Source organism: Oncorhynchus nerka, linkage group LG5 (assembly GCF_034236695.1).
Source record: "Oncorhynchus nerka isolate Pitt River linkage group LG5, Oner_Uvic_2.0, whole genome shotgun sequence".
Taxonomy (NCBI): Eukaryota; Metazoa; Chordata; class Actinopteri; order Salmoniformes; family Salmonidae; genus Oncorhynchus; species Oncorhynchus nerka.
Window position 1 is genome coordinate 11,968,075 of NC_088400.1, and position 18,231 is coordinate 11,986,305.

Genomic DNA, 18,231 nt, shown 5'->3' on the forward strand with positions numbered 1-18,231 from the left:
AAGGATATAACCCCACCCACTTGGCCAAAGCACAGCCCCCACACCACTAGAGGGATATCTTCAACCACCAACTTACCATCCTGAGACAAGGCTGAGTATAGCCCACAAAGTTCTCCGCCACGGCACAACCCAAGGGGGGGCGCCAACCCAGACAGGAAGATCACATCAGTGACTCAACCCACTGAAGTGACGAAATCATCTCATTTGCATCTCAAATGGCACCCTATTCCCTATGGGCCTAGGTCAAAAGTAGTGCACTATATAGGGAAAGGGTGCCATTTGTGATGCAACCCTCTTATCTCCTGACAGGAAAAGATCAGCGAAGCCCGAGGCTGTGATGGAATCCCTGCTGCAGTGAGAGAGCCAATCAGGGCTGGAGCCCCATGTACTGCAATGAATCTACACTACTTTACCTTAGAATGAACAACAGTCAGTCAATGAATCTACACTACTTTACTTTAAAATGAACAACAGCAGTCAGTCAATGAATCTACACTACTTTACCTTAGGATGAACAACAGCAGTCAGTCAATGAATCTACACTACTTTACCTTAGAATGAACAACAGTCAGTCAGTCAATGAATCTACACTACTTTACCTTAGAATGAACAACAGCAGTCAGTCAATGAATCTACACTACTTTACCTTAGAATGAACAACAGCAGTCAGTCAATAGTCGAACATGAAGATCTTTATTGTCGTTATTTAAACAGATTTTCTTAATACACTGTTTAGCCAAGTAAGGTTTTAAATGTGAAGGGAGGAGAGGAAACGGTTGGTCGGCCGGTCAGGGAGGGAGGGAGCGAGCAGGCAGCAGAAACTACTGTAGGATTTAGCTAGCGTCCCAAATGGCGCACCCTATTCCCTATTTAGTGCACTACTTTTGACCAGAGCCCTATGGGATACCCTATGAGCCCTGGTCAAAAGTAGTGCACTAAATAGGGAATAGGGTGTCATTTGGACCTGCCCCTTAGACTGCTCAAGTCAAGGGGACCTTGTATTATAATAAGGGGAGGCTTGTTGAGGATAGTCAGCTTAATGTTGAGTCTTAATGTAGTCATCGAGCACAGTTCAGTGGGCAACACCCATCTACGCCCCAAATGAAACCCTATTCCCATTATAGTGCACTACTTTTAACCAGGGCTCACAGGGTGTCCTGTAATGCTCTGGTCAAAAGTAGTGTACTAAATAGGGAATAGGGTCCCATTTGGGACTTAGGAAATTAGTCTATGATGAGCACAAGCCATGGTTTTTGAACAGGTCTTCAAAGACGAAAGCGACGACAACAACAAACACTGTTTTGAGATGACGATGTCACCACTCCTACTGGCAGGATGTAATGGATACATCTGATGGCCTTTAACAAAAAAACGATTCCAGAAATGATTCACATGTGCACCACAGGTCATAATGCCCTTATTTCAAGCATCAAACTTATGGGAGTCTAAAGTATGCTTTACGCTTAGTTTCCTTCTTTATGTCTGAAGGGTAGGACATGCATGCCATGCCGCTTCCATAGACAAGTGCGCAACAATGGGACAAACTACACTATATTTACTCTCCAATTGTTTAGTGAAAACGAATACATTTGCACAATGAGCGCTTATCTCTAAAATGCATCATTACAAGTTGTTGGTTAGCGAGGATATTTTCACCATATTAGCATGGACGTGACATCAGTCGAAACACCTCAAAATAAAACGTTATATTAATAACGAGATACTACAAGCTGAAACCAGCCACTTACGATTCCCCACGTTGCAGCTTTCTGTCATTGTTGTTCGCTATCTGAACGTTCAGAATCGTAACGCCACACGGACTTCTGTCTTGTCGAGACGCACATCATTTCCTGATGTCAGCTAACCCGTCTATATAGTAATGCCATTCGTCCATTAAACACTAACTAAGGCATTTTTTTGGCACGCTTTGTGATTTCTTCCTTTTCAGCTCATCGTTCATGGTGTATTGTAGTGGAAGCAAAGTGTCTTTATTTTGGAATTTACTGTATTTCAAATGTTTACATCTACTGAGCCCCCCCTCTTTTTTGTTAATTTATTAAATTATTGCACATGTCTAATCTCACTCTCTTTATTTGTCTCTTTAGATTTGATTTGTCTGGTTGCCGTGTGATGTAGCATGTTTTAAGATTGGAATCAGGCTAGGTTTCTTCCTCTAGGTTTCTTCCTGCCTTCTTGTTGGGAGTTTTTTTTTCTAGCCACTGTGCTTCTGCATATCTTGCTCTCTGGGGATTTAGGCTAGGTATCTCTAAAGTACTTTGTGAAAACTGCTGAAGTAAAAAGGGCTTTATAAAATAATTGTGAATGATTGATTGATGCTTTAACGGCATGGTCAAGAATTTTCCTTGTTCCACGATTTGCCTGGTTGTCCACACACATGAAATAGTTTAATGTTAAAGATTGTGATTCCACATTATGAAATGTAGTTTGAGGCTAGAGTCAGGAATGGGTCAAGTCTAGAAAATCTATGGTGTAGTAGTATCAACACACTTAAACCACATTTACAACAATACAATTTTGCCACTTTTACAAGTTAATTTATTCATAAATAGTACAAAAATAACTGTCATAATACATTTAAATAATACAATAAATAACAATATGAGGTACTGGACTATGCAGAGTTGACAGAGTTTCCATCAGTCCTCTCAGCAAAGCTCTAGGGTTGTTTGTGATGAGCGGCAGGGAGGGGGACGAGAGTAGATGACCTGGGCACAGTTGAAGAGGTTTGTCAGGAGATCGTGGAGCTGTTCCTCATCACCGTTCTCCTCCACAGTGCAGTTGGCTGGATGAAACTTGGGAGAGAACAGAGAACATTCCACTGAGAACCATAGACTGCTTAAGGAACCCAGGTCACTACCTTTAGAACCCTAACATGCTGTACTTCAACAAGGCTCAGGGTGTTTGTCTACAACATGCATGGTGCTCAGTACACCTTGTGTAAAGAAACAAGATTTTTTGCAGATGAACCAAATAGTATTGCATTATGGGGTCATTTTCCTGGACTAGGATGAAGCCAGTTTAATGGACTCAGATTAAGATCATTTACAATGAAAGTTATTTTTATTCCAGGCCTAGACTTCATCCATGTCTGAAACACCGTCCTCTTATGTTTTGAGTTACTTTTTCTACACTGATAATTGTTATGGCTTAATAGTCAGAGTAGTAGTTACTGTTTGATTGACACGAGCAGGGCTCTGTTCAAGTGTGTGCAACATTACAAGATATAAATACATTGTGTTGAACAGACATAATCTCTACTCATTTTGGATATTTCACTGAATACCCCTAAGCTAGCCCGGGTACCAGTCTGTTTGTGCCATCATGCCACTCCTTTGGCATGACAAGAATTTGCAGCCCAGGCTAGAGTAGACCCCACAACCAAGTTTAGATTTGTCTGAATGATTCCTTACCTTATTGTACTGCTTCAGCACTCTACTGATTGTAGATATGTTTAATGGAATCCCGTGCCTCGTATGGCTCATGGCAGACAGAATAGTCTCAGCTATGCAGAAATCTGTAGGCTGTAATTTGAGAAAGTCATGATTATTGATGAATCTGCTGCTGTAATGGCTACAATAGCCTGTAGAAATGTATTAAATACATTGTCACCTTTCTGGTCAGCACTAATAAGTGTCTGATTGCATCAACAAGTGTTGACATGGGTAAGTTAACAGTAGTTATCACTGATGGACATGAGGGTCCCGTTATCCAGACACAAATGAAGGCTAGTCTTGGGACCAAAGAGCACTTTCAATGGTGAATATCCATCGAACGTGGTTTTTATTCTCTGGGACTAGGCTTAATCTGTGTCTGGGGAAAACTGCCCATGATGGAACGTTGTCTACCATGTTTTCGGCCTATTCATCAAGGTTATGGATACAATTTACCCCGTTTGCCCTGCAGCGATCTTGATCGAATCCCGCCGGCACTAGACTGTCCAAAAGGGCCTGAAACTAGAAACAACATGTCACAAAATGTTTGTTATTTGTGTCAATTTTTCATGACCCCTTTGCTCTCATTTTTAACAAGAAGCTTTCTAATCCGATAGAGCAGAGCAACATTTGATAACACTGTAGAGACAAAGGATTATAATGCTGTTATAACACTTGTCATATGCAACATTTCAATCTTCTTACCTCCAGACCTCCTTTGAGGATCTTGTTAACCTCGTAGATGACCCTATGCAATAGATGAGTCTCATCAGTGGGCGCAGTGAAGACCAGCACAAATGCAAAGGAGAAGAGGAGAGCGACAGTCTTCATGGCTTTACAGCAGTAGTAGTAATGGTAGTAGTAGCAGCAGGCTATGACTAGATACAGTCTCAGCCCTCGGGGTGAAGAAGGTTCAAATGTGACTGACTTGCAACGTCAGTCACAGGCCTCTTATACTGTCTCTTGACACTGAAACTCCTCACAGAGCACATTAGATAGAGATCACTAAGTCACAGCTAAAATTATGACAATCAACATCCAGGATGTCCTTATATGGGAAGTAATATTGCATAGGATCATTTAGCAATCAAACTGAAACTTGATGATTGACAGAGTGAAAATGTATGAAGTTTAATTTAAAAACGCTATATATTTTTCACATTTGTGTTATTTCATCAGAAATTATTGTTTGTAGGTACCTTAATGTGCGTGTAAAATATTACTGTTCTCAGGTTTTGTATTCACCTAGCTATGTTATTAAGACGGATTAACTAACTGTAAGTGGCTCTGGATAAGATTATCTGCTAAATTACTAACATATAACATGTATATGTCGGCAGCAGCCACTCTGTGCAAGTGATGGCTCTTTAACAGTCTGATGGCCTTGTGATAAAAGCTGTTTTTCAGTCTCTAGGTCCCAGCTTTGATGCACCTGTACTGACCTTGGGTGGTTGTTGTCCTTGATGGTATTTTTGGCCTTCCTGTGACATTGGATGCTGTAGGTATCCTGGAGGGCAGGTAGTTGGCTCCCAGTGATGCGTTGTGCAGACCGCACCACCCTCTGGAGAGCTCTGCGGTTGTGGGTGATGCAGTTGCCGTACCAGGCAGTGATACAGTCCGACAGGATGCTTTCGATTGTGCATCTGTAAAAGTTTGTGAGGGTTTTAGGTGCCAAGCCAAATGTCTTCAGCCTCCTGATGTTGAAGAGGCGCTTTTGCTCCTTGTTCACAACACTGTCTGTGTGTGTGGACCATTTCAGTTTTCAGTGATATGTGCACTGAGGAAATTTATACCTTCTCCACTGCTGTCCCGTCAATGTGGATAAGGGGGTTCTCCCTGTGCTGTTTCCTGAAGTCCACGATCATCTCCTTTGTTTTGTTGATCTTGAGTGAGAGGTAATTTCCTGACACCACACTCGCAGAGCCTTCATTTCCTCCCTTTTGGCTGTCTCGTCATTGTTGGTAATCAAGCCTACTACTGTTGCGTCGTCTGCAAACTTGATGATTGAGTTGGAGGCGTGCGTGGCCACGCGGTCATGGGTGAACAGGGAGTACAGGAGGGGGCTGAGCATGCACCCTTGTGGTGCCCCAGTGTTGAGGATAAATGAAGTGGAGGTGTTGTTCCCTACATTCATCACCTTGGGGCGGCCCGTCAGGAAGTCCAGGACCTAATTGCACAGGGTGGGGTTCAGACTCAGGGCCTCAAGCCTAATGATGAGCATGTAGGGTACTATGGTGCTGAATGCTGAGCTATAGTCAATGATCAAATCAAATGTTATTTGTCACATGCTCCAAATACAACAGGTGTAGGTAGACCTTACAGTGAAATGCTTACTTACAAGCCCTTAACCAACAATGCTTTAAGAAGTTACGATTTAAAAAAGACGTTAAGTAAAAAATAGATACGTCGAAAATAGAAAATACAAGTATGTTAAAAGATTGAAATCATGCTAGGTTTCTTCTTACTTCCTCTCTAGGTTTCGTCCTGCCTTCTTGGGAGTTTTTTCTAGCCACTGTGCTTCTTCATTGCTTGCTCTCTGGGGATTTAGGCTAGGTATCTGTAAAGCACTTTGTGAGAACTGCTGATGTAAAAAGGACTTTATAAAATAAATGTGAATAATTGATTGATGCTTTAACGACATGGTCACTGCCAAGAATTTGCCTTGTTCCACGATTTGCCTGGTTGTCCACACACATGAAATAGTTTAATGTTAAAGATTGTGTTTTACTGGTGCTTTAGTGTGGAGTCAGGAATGGGTCAAGTCTAGAAAATCTATGGTGTAGTAGTATCAACACACTTAATAAACCACATTTAGAACAATACTTTTTGCCACTTTTACAAGTTAATTTATTCATAAATAGTACAAAAATAACTGTCATAATACATTTAAATAATACAATAAATAACAATATGAGGTACTGGACTATGCAGAGTTGACAGAGTTTCCATCAGTCCTCTCAGCAAAGCTCTAGGGTTGTTTGTGATGAGCGGCAGGGAGGGGGACGAGAGTAGATGACCTGGGCACAGTTGAAGAGGTTTGTCAGGAGATCGTGGAGCTGTTCCTCATCACCGTTCTCCTTCACAGTGCAGTTGGCTGGATGAAACTTGGGAGAGAACAGAGAACATTCCACTGAGAACCATAGACTGCCTAATGAACCCAGATCACTACCTTAGAACCCTAACATGCTGTACTTCAACAAGGCTCAGGGTGTTTGTCTACAACATGCATGGTGCTCAATACATCTTGTGTAAAGAAACAAGATTTTTTTGGCAGATGAATCAAATAGTATTGCATTATTGGGTCATTTTCCTGGACTAGGATGAAGACTGTTTAATGGACTGGATTAAGATCATTTCCATAGAAAGTTATTTTTAGTCACAGCTAAAATTATGACAATCAACATCCAGGATGTCCTTATATGGGAAGTCATAATGCATGTAATCAATTAGCAATCAAATAGTATCAAACGGAAACTTGATGACTAACAGGGAAGATGTCCTGAAATTTCCATCCCTAACTATAACATCTTCCGACAAGATAGAACTGCCAAAGGGGGCGGAGTTGCAATCTCCTATAGAGAAACCCTGTAGAGTTCTGTCATACCACCCAGGTCTTTGCCCAAACAATTAGAACTTCTACTTTTAAACATTCACCTTTCCAAAAACAAGTATCTCACTGTTGCCACTTGTTATAGACCCCTTCAGACCCCAGCTGTGCCCTGGACACCATATGTGAATTAATTGCTCCCCATCTATCTTCAGAGTTCGTACTGTTAGGTGACCTTAACTGGGATATGCTAAATAACACCACGGCCGTCCTACAATCTAAACTAGATACTCTCAATCTCACACAAATGATCAAGGAACCTACCAACCTAAATCAGTAACCATGGGCACCCTCTTAGATGTCATCCTGACCAACTTTCCCTCTAAATACACCTCTGCTGCCTTCAACCAGGAAGCCTTCATGCGTAATGGGTCCGCGGTCAAACGACCACCCTCATCACTGTCAAACACTCCCCAAAACTCTTTAGATAGCAGGCCTTTCTAATCGACCTGGCCCGGGTATCCTGGAAGGATATTGACCTCATCCTGTCAGTAGAGGATGCCTGGTTGCTGTTTAAAAGTGCTTTCCTCGCCATCTTAAATAAGCATGCCCCATTCCAAAAATGTAGAACAAAGAACAGATATAGCCCTTGGTATGAAACTTTTCAGGGAAGTCAGGAACCAATATACTCAGTCAGTTAGGAAATCTAAGGCTAGCTTTTTCAAACAGAAATTTGCATCCTGTAGCACTAATTCCAAAAGGTTTTGGGACAATGTAAAGTCCATGGAGAATAAGAGCACCTCCTCCCATCTGCCCACTGCACTGAGGCTAGGAAACACTGTCACTCACCACTGATACATCTACGCCCCCCGCTTCTCCTTCACCCAAATCCAGGCAGCTGATGTTCTGAAAGAGCTGTAAAATATGGATCCCTACAAATCAGCTGGGCTAGATAATCTGGACCCTCACTTTCTAAAATTATCCCCCGAAATTGTTACAACCCCTATTACTAGCCGTTTCAACCTCTCTTTAGTATAGTCTGAGATCCCCAAAGATTGGAAAGCTGCCGCGGTTATCCCCCTCTTCAAAGGGGGAGACACTCTAGACCCAAACTGCTACAGACCTATATCTATCCTACCCTACATTTCTAAGGTCTTCGAAAGCCAAGTTAACAAACAGATCACCGACCATTTCGAATCCCATCGTACCTTCTCCGCTATGCAATCTGGTTTCAGAGCTGGTCATGGGTGCACCTCAGCCACGCTCAAGGTCTTAAACGATATCATAACCGCCATCGATAAAAGACAATACTGTGCAGCCGTCTTCATCAACCTGGCCAAGGCTTTCGACTCTGTCAATCACTGTGTTCTTATCGGCAGACTCAACAGCATTATTGATAAAGCCAGTGACTGATGTGGTGTACTCCTCAATGCCATCGGAAGAATCCTGGAACATGTTCCAGTCTGTGCAAAACAGTCCTGTAGTTTAGCATCTGCTTCATCTGACCACTTTTTTATAGACCGAATCACTGGTGCTTCCAGCTTTAAATTTTGCTTTTAAGCAGGAATCAGGAGGATAGAGTTATGTTTGGATTTACCAAATGGAGGGCGAGGGAGAGCTTTGTACTCGTCTCTGTGTGTGAATTACAGGTGTCGTGACGTTGTATTAGTTAATGTGACGACTGTTGTTCATCGAATGATTACAAGTTTCTAATTACGTGATTAACTGAATGAAGCAATTATTAACTCATTAACCTTTTATTGAGGTTCTATTTCCCAAATGAACTCAAAGAATATCAGAATATCGATTTTACAACAGCCGCTAATTAACCAGTTGTCTTTAACAAACTCGTTCTGAACGTCGTATAGCCCGTGAATCTGCACGGAACCAGGTCTCACCAATGAATTCGTACCACACCAATCTTAGTTGAATATTTATTTACTAGAAAGCTAAAATAATGATAAAAGATACACATAGACAAAACACATTATAGGCTATCAATTATAACTTAATATAACGGGCCAACACACTATGGCGCGTGTTACCCACAATCGGAATTTCAAAATAGAGAGAAAAAAGTACACGAGAAATATACATTTGGGTGAATTTGTCAGCTATGCTATTCTAACCCTAGCATTGCCCCAAACTGCCGCTCTTATGGGTCAGAATATAATGATGTAATTACGTGGGGATGATCTCTGAGGATTTTCTGCATGGACTGTTCCGCTGTTCGATGACGCACTTCTCCTGCGCACCTCCCTGCTCGTCCTCCCGGTGTCAGTGTCCTTTTTGGCTTAGGAGTCTGTTCCATCACCCCTTTCTCTGGAAGAGGTCTTCTGAGGACAGACAGCTCTGTAGCTCAGAGCTCACAGCATAGGAATGAAACCCTTTAGATACCACGATTCACTGGGAGATGGAGGCTAGGTGGTTCGACTTGAATTCACCAACTTAGACACAGCTACTCATCAGTAGCTTGGTTAGAAAAGGATTTCTTTGTCCTCAAATTTGCGTTGCGTTCTGGGTTCGTTGACGTTTTTAGACCTCGCTGCAGCTGGAGTCACGTAGTCCTCCTGTAAATTCTATACTCACAGGTTCTATACCCTTGGGTCAGAAGTGGGCGTAGCCGCATTTAGGGAAATTCTCTGGGCGTACCAAGTTATGGAGGCAAGGTCTAAGTTTTTCTCAAATCCAATTTTAGACAACTAACTTAACATTTCATCTTCCCCAAAACATTCTCTTTGATTTGGATATTTTCCATACAACGTACAATGTATAAACATCAAACATATACTAGGAAAACCCTTCACATTACAATGTTTTCGTAATAACATCATCTATTAACCTTTAATAACAGAACAAAAATGACATACATTTTCATATTCCATCTATCGTCATGACCACCATTGTGGCTGACGAAAACCATTGTTCCAAAGTCCCTTTAGTTCATGTTTAATGTTCTGAGGCTGGTTCTCCATAGTAACAGGACAAAGGAATTTGTCTGTGGCCTGAGATTTACCAGGGGCTTGAGGGGCCATAAAACCCCCCACATCTTCAGACCCCTAGATCTCTTCTCCTCTGTTGGGGATGAGAGATAATATGTAGGGTTGTGGTCTCCTGTAACCTGACCTGATCAAGACAGTCATGACACAGGTGATCTAGAATTATTTTCCCTCTGGTTGCACATTTAACATGTTGATGGAAATGTGATAGAACTGATTTAAGTTTCCCTGCATTAAAGTCTCTGGCCACTAGGAGTGCTTCCTCTGGGTGTGGTTTCCTGTTTGCTTATTTACTTATACAGCTGACTGAGTGCGGTCTCAGTGCCAGTGTAACGGATGTGAAATGGCTAGCTAGTTAGCGGTGGTGCTCGCTAATATCATTTCAATCAGTGACGTCACTTGCTCTGAGACCTTGAAGTAGTGGTTCCCCTTTGCTCTGCAAGGGCCGCGGCTTTTGTGGAGTGATGGGTAACAATGCTTCGAGGGTGACTAGTTGATGTGTGCAGAGGGTCCCTGGTTCGCGCCCGGGTATGGGCGAGGGGACGGTCTAAAGTTATACTGTTACACCGGCATCTGCCTGTGGTGGTAAATAAACAGCCACAAAAAGTATAGCTGAAAACTCTCTAGGCAAGTACTGCAATTTATCACAATATACTCAATATACAATACACACAATATACTTCAGGTGAGCAAAATCGAGAGATTTCCTTAGATTTCGTGCACCAGCTGTTGTTTACAAATACGCACAGACTGCCCCCCGTCTTACCAGAGTGTGCTGTTCTATTTTACCGGTGCAGTGTGTATCCCGCTAGCTGAATATCCATGTCGTCATTCAGCCACAATTCCGTGAAACATAGGATATTATAGTTTTTGATGTCCCGTTGGTAGGATATTCGTCATCGTACCTCGTCTAGTTTATTGACCAATGATTGCATGTTGGCGAGTAGTTATGACGGTAATGGCAGCTTTCCCACTCTCTTTTTTCGGGTCCAGACCAGGCATCCCGCTTATTGTCCTCTGTACCTGCGTCGTTTCCTCTTGCAAATAACAGGAATGTCGGCCCTGTTTGGTGTTTGGAGAATGTCCCGTGTGTCCTCCTTGTTGTAGAACAAATCTTTGTCTAATCCGAGGTGAGTGATCGCTGTCCTGATATCCAGAAGCTCTTTGTCTGATCCGAGGTGAGTGATCGCTTTCCTGATATCCAGAAGCTCTTTGTCTGATCCGAGGTGAGTGATCGCTGTCCTGATATCCAGAAGCTCTTTGTCTAATCCGAGGTGAGTGATCGCTGTCCTGATATCCAGAAGCTCTTTGTCTAATCCGAGGTGAGTGATCGCTGTCCTGATATCCAGAAGCTCTTTGTCTAATCCGAGGTGAGTGATCGCTGTCCTGATATCCAGAAGCTCTTTGTCTAATCCGAGGTGAGTGATCGCTGTCCTGATATCCAGAAGCTCTTTGTCTGATCCGAGGTGAGTGATCGCCTTCCTGATATCCAGAAGCTCTTTGTCTAATCCGAGGTGAGTGATCGCTGTCCTGATATCCAGAAGCTCTTTGTCTAATCCGAGGTGAGTGATCGCTGTCCTGATATCCAGAAGCTCTTTGTCTAATCCGAGGTGAGTGATCGCTGTCCTGATATCCAGAAGCTCTTTGTCTAATCCGAGGTGAGTGATCGCTGTCCTGATATCCAGAAGCTCTTTGTCTAATCCGAGGTGAGTGATCGCTGTCCTGATATCCAGAAGCTCTTTGTCTAATCCGAGGTGAGGGATCGCTGTCCTGATAACCCGAAGCTCTTTGTCTAATCCAAGGTGAGTGATCGCTGTCCTGATAACCCGAAGCTCTTTGTCTAATCCGAGGTGAGTGATCGCTGTCCTGATAACCCGAAGCTCTTTGTCTAACCCGAGGTGAGTGATCGCTGTCCTGATAACCCGAAGCTCTTTGTCTAACCCGAGGTGAGTGATCGCTGTCCTCATATCCAGAAGATCTTTTTTTCCGTAAGATACGGTGGCAGAAACATTATGTACAAAATAAGTTACAAATCATGCAAAAAAAACACATAACACAATTGGTTGGACGCCTGTAAAACTGCTGCCACATCTTCTGCCGCCATTTTACATTTTGTAGTCAATATGGTAATTGCACGCTCCCTCAAAACTTGTGACATCTGTGGCATGTGTTGTGTGACAAAACCACACATTTTAGAGTGGCTTTATAGTCCCCAGCACAAGGTGAACCTGTGTAATGATCATGCTATTTCATCAGCCTCTTGATATGCCACAACTCTTAGGTGGATGGATTATCTTGGCAAAGGAGAAATGCTAACTAACAGGGATGTAAACAAAGTTATGCCCAACATTTTAGAGAAATAAGCTTTTTTCTGTGTTCAACGTTTCTGTGTTATTTTATTTCAGCTCATGAAACACGGGACCAACACTTCACATGTTGCGTTTGTATTTTCATTCAGTGTACATTGGTTTAGCCAATCTGCACCGAGACTTGTTCAAACTCAGCTGTTCAATGAATTACTCAATTTCTGTTCAAGTCATTATCAAAATGGATCTGCAGAGATGAAGAAAGGAAAAGCTGGAATGTCTGGAACAGAAATCCTAGATTAGCTAGACTGGAATGGTCCTGCTGTTGGAGAGCTATTTACACCAACAAATTAATTACAGGCTGATCATTTTTTGTTGTTTGAATCCCAGATTGCCCCTTTCATAAATGTACATTAAAATGTTTTGCAGGTCTCTGTCAGCAGTTAGGATTTTGATTTGGATCAGATTTGATTAGGATCCCCATTAATTTACGCCGTGACGACAGGTCGTTCTCCTGGAGTCTGGCACAGAACTAAACCATTACAAACAAAATACTTTACAGTTTACATTGAGACAGTGGTAGACATACCTGAAATACCTGAAAGTTAACACATCTAACGTCCAATAAGCACTTTATGGGATCAGTATCTGTCCAGTTAGGCTAGATGGGGAAAACATGTGCAGAGAAAAAAGTCCTAAAGGTGGAAGGAAATGACTAAGTGTCTTGCATCAGATAACGCTGGTCCCGCTGAGCTGAAGGAAACTCATGTTTCCCCGCTGTCATTGATATAATATCTAATCCTAAATGTCAGGTTAGTATTAATCAAGAGCTTTTTTGGTGACAGATTTTTAAAATTCTACATATCCCCGATAGTAGGCCTAGAAAAACGTATACCAGCCTGACACAGGATGACCCAACCTTAAAGAAACACAAATCGAAGCCCATAATATTGTAGTCATAACGACCACATTTTCAGTAGCCTGTACAGGTTTGATTTTGTATTCTGTGATGTAATTTGATGTTGTGTAGGAAAGCCTATAACCTGAAATGGCCACCCGGACTATGTAGATTGACCCCCCCCCCTGCTACATGCTGTTTATTATCTATTTACCCCTACCTACATGTACAAATGACCTCAACTAACCTGTACTACTGTTTATTATCTATTTACCCCTACCTACATGTACAAATGACCTCAACTAACCTGTACTACTGTTTATTATCTATTTACCCCTACCTACATGTACAAATGACCTCAACTAACCTGTACTACTGTTTATTATCTATTTACCCCTACCTACATGTACAAATGACCTCAACTAACCTGTACTACTGTTTATTATCTATTTACCCCTACCTACATGTACAAATGACCTCAACTAACCTGTACTACTGTTTATTATCTATTTACCCCTACCTACATGTACAAATTACCTCAACTAACCTGTACCCCTGCACATTGACATGGTACCTATACACCCTGTATATAGCCTCGTTATTGTTATTTTATTGTGTTACTTTTTATAATTTTTTACTTTAGTTCATTTGGTAAATATTTTCTTAACTCTTCCTGAACTGCACTGTTGGCTAAGAGCTTGTAAGTAAGCATTTCATGGTAAGGTCTACTACACCTGTTGTATTCAGAGCATGTGACAAACAAAGTTTGATTCAATTCGACAAACATGACATTCTGAGTAATTCACACAATGTATGCATCCCAAATGGGAAAGAGAAGGGAGGATCCCTAGTCAGTTGTACAACTGAATGTATTCAACTGAAATGTGTCTTCCGCATTTAACCAAACCGACCCCCTATTCTGTATATAGTGTACTACTTTTGACCAATAGGGTGCCCTATTCCCTATATAGTATACTAATTTTGGCCAATCAGGTGCCATTTGGGACCAGTCCAAAATTTAAGGTGGACCTGCCTGCTTGCGCAAATCTGGTGGGATGCTCAAAGAGAAGAGTGGAGATTACGTCTTGCTGTCTAAACTTCCTTCCGTATACTGACAAGGCAAGCGGATATTCTTTTACAGAACTAAATACCACTAGCTCAGTTCAACAGAACACAGATTTCCTCACGGAATCAAAGAGTGAATTGATGAACGTGTGAAGAAATAAACTGCTGACGTAATAAAATAAACTGCTGATGTCATAAAATAAACTGCTGATGTCATAAAATAAATTGCTGATGTCATAAAATAAACTGCTGATGTCATAAAATGAACTGCAATTGGAATTAAGGAGATAATTCAGTCAACCATTCTTTACTGAAACATCAGGCAATACGCTTTAGGGATTTATCAAGACTGTACTGGTCCTTCATTGTCGTTCTGTTATTGTCATTTTAAAACAGCACCAACTAGACCATGTGGATGACTGCTCATTAAATACATGTTGCTTCTTATCCCTGCTCTGTTGCCAATGCTGCTGTTTCAGAGTGAGTGTGTATGAGATTGTTATCTCTTTAGCATCCTGTGAGAGATTAAACGTAGAACTAATCCTAACCATAGCTTTATAAAGGGCCAATTTGCAGTTGCTACATACAGTTTTGGACTGGTGAATTAAAGGATATGTACCCGTTGATTACTGAAGATTATACCTTATAAATGCCTCATGAGCTTTGTTCAACTGTCATAGCCCATCAGAACCCAAAATATGAGCTTGTTTTACAACATGTATAAACAAAGTACATGTAAAAACCACTATATAGCCTAAAAACATGGTAAAAACCACTATATAGCCAAAGAACATGGTAACAACCACTATATAGCCTAAAAACATGGTAAAAACCACTATATAGCCGAAGAACATGGTAAAAACCACTATATAGCCTAAAAACATGGTAAAAACCACTATATAGCCTAAGAACATGGTAAAAACCACTATATAGCCTAAAAACATGGTAAAAACCACTATATAGCCTAAAAACATGGTAAAAACCACTATATAGCCTAAAAACATGGTAAAAACCACTATATAGCCTAAGAACATGGTAAAAACCACTATATAGCCTAAAAACATGGTTAAAAACTATCATTTTGATGTCATGGTCATTCTTTGCATCCATAGCTCTGTCTATGAATTTCCCTCAGATTTTTACTGAAACACGGGAGGAGGGGGAGGACACACACACGCTTGAACTGCTGATTGCCACTTTAACAGTAACCAATGTGTCACAGATTTACATGAATTCATCCTTATTTTCAATACCCTTTCAGATACTCTTGGAACTGACCAGGGGTCGTATACATCAAACGACTCAACTAACCCCTGTCCATGTAATCATATCCACTATGATGTAACAGGTCAATATGATACAAAAGGTCAAAATGATCCCAGATCAGCTACCTATTGCTCGACATTGCTGACATATAGTCCAATATAAAGTCTGTTGACATGAATAAGAAGCTAATGATCCAAATGTACATTGATATGTCTATAGGCAACTTGCTCTCCATCCAATAAAGTTGTAAAGGTGCATTTTGTAAATATTTTTCTCTATTCTATTCAGCATCCTCTGATGTCACTATGTCAGCAATCGTTAGCCACTGTTAACGAGATAGTTGGCTATTTCATGATCACGCTGCAAAATGAAGGCTGTTGTAGAACTGTCGAATCCAGCCTGCAGAAGAGTATTGTTCTGATCGGCGCCAAACCTGCTGCCTGGCTGGGTGTGGATAGCTTCCTATAGATAGATCCAAGTGGCTGGGTGTGGATAGCTTCCTACAGATAGATCCAAGTGTCTGGGTGTGGATAGCTTCCTGTAGATAGATCCAAGTGTCTGGGTGTGGATAGCTTCCTGTAGATAGATCCAAGTGTCTGGGTGTGGATAGCTTCCTGTAGATAGATCCAAGTGTCTGGGTGTGGATAGCTTCCTATAGATAGATCCAAGTGTCTGGGTGTGGATAGCTTCCTATAGATAGATCCCAGTGTCTGGGTCTGGATAGCTTCCTACAGATAGATCCAAGTGTCTGGGTGTGGATAGCTTCCTATAGATAGATCCAAGTGTCTGGGTGTGGATAGCTTCCTATATATAGATCCAAGTGTCTGGGTGTGGATAGCTTCCTACAGATAGATCCAAGTGTCTGGGTGTGGATAGCTTCCTATAGATAGATCCAAGTGTCTGGGTGTGGATAGCTTCCTGTGGATAGCTTCCTATAGATAGATCCAAGTGTCTGGGTGTGGATAGCTTCCTGTGGATAGCTTCCTATAGATAGATCCAAGTGTCTGGGTGTGGATAGCTTCCTATAGATAGATCCCAGTGTCTGGGTCTGGATAGCTTCCTACAGATAGATCCCAGTGTCTGGGTGTGGATAGCTTCCTGTGGATAGCTTCCTATAGATATATCCAAGTGTATGGGTGTGGATAGCTTCCTGTGGATAGCTTCCTGTGGATAGCTTCCTATAGATAGATCCAAGTGTCTGGGTGTGGATAGCTTCCTATAGATAGATCCAAGTGTCTGGGTGTGGATAGCTTCCTGTGGATAGCTTCCTATAGATAGATCCAAGTGTCTGGGTGTGGATAGCTTCCTGTGGATAGCTTCCTATAGATAGATCCAGGTGTCTGGGTCTGGATAGCTTCCTACAGATAGATCCAAGTGTCTGGGTGTGGATAGCTTCCTATAGATAGATCCCAGTGTCTGGGTGTGGATAGCTTCCTGTGGATAGCTTCCTACAGATAGATCCAAGTGTCTGGGTGTGGATAGCTTCCTGTGGATAGCTTCCTATAGATAGATCCAAGTGTCTGGGTGTGGATAGCTTCCTATAGATAGATCCCAGTGTCTGGGTCTGGATAGCTTCCTACAGATAGATCCAAGTGTCTGGGTGTGGATAGCTTCCTGTGGATAGCTTCCTACAGATAGATCCAAGTGTCTGGGTCTGGATAGCTTCCTGTGGATAGATCCCAGTGTCTGGGTGTGGATAGCTTCCTGTGGATAGATCCCAGTGTCTGGGTGAGGATAGCTTCCTACAGATAGATCCAAGTGTCTGGGTGTGGATAGCTTCCTACAGATAGATCCCAGTGTCTGGGTGTGGATAGTTTCCTGTGGATAGCTTCCTATAGATAGATCCAAGTGTCTGGGTGTGGATAGCTTCCTGTGGATAGCTTCCTATAGATAGATCCAAGTGTCTGGGTCTGGATAGCTTCCTACAGATAGATCCAAGTGTCTGGGTGTGGATAGCTTCCGATAGATAGATCCCAGTGTCTGGGTGTGGATAGCTTCCTGTGGATAGCTTCCTACAGATAGATCCAAGTGTCTGGGTGTGGATAGCTTCCTGTGGATAGCTTCCTATAGATAGATCCAAGTGTCTGGGTGTGGATAGCTTCCTATAGATAGATCCCAGTGTCTGGGTCTGGATAGCTTCCTACAGATAGATCCAAGTGTCTGGGTGTGGATAGCTTCCTGTGGATAGCTTCCTACAGATAGATCCAAGTGTCTGGGTCTGGATAGCTTCCTGTGGATAGATCCCAGTGTCTGGGTGTGGATAGCTTCCTACAGATAGATCCAAGTGTCTGGGTGTGGATAGCTTCCTGTGGATAGCTTCCTGTGGATAGCTTCCTGTGGATAGATCCCAGTGTCTGGGTGTGGATAGCTTCCTACAGATAGATCCCAGTGTCTGGGTGTGGATAGCTTCCTACAGATAGATCCAAGTGTCTGGGTGTGGATAGCTTCCTACAGATAGATCCCAGTGTCTGGGTGTGGATAGCTTCCTACAGATAGATCCCAGTGTCTGGGTGTGGATAGCTTCCTACAGATAGATCCCAGTGTCTGGGTGTGGATAGCTTCCTACAGATAGATCCCAGTGTCTGGGTCTGGATAGCTTCCTATAGATAGATCCAAGTGTCTGGGTGTGGATAGCTTCCTATAGATAGATCCAAGTGTCTGGGTGTGGATTAGAGGTCGACCGAATATGATTTTTCAA

General features: G+C 42.2%; 1 protein-coding gene across 2 annotated transcripts in view; it reads left to right on the plus strand.

Moving 5' to 3' along the window:
- The window catches only part of LOC115123949 (kinesin-like protein KIF3A), a 37,252-nt gene extending 35,179 nt beyond the window's left edge, over positions 1 to 2,073 (plus strand). For both annotated transcript variants that reach the window (XM_065018370.1, XM_065018371.1), the window contains one exon: positions 310 to 2,073. In XM_065018370.1, coding sequence (XP_064874442.1) covers positions 310 to 358 — 49 coding nt within the window. In that variant the 3' untranslated portion in view covers positions 359 to 2,073. The remainder of the gene's footprint in view (positions 1 to 309) is intronic.
- The last annotated feature ends 16,158 nt before the right edge of the window (positions 2,074 to 18,231 follow it).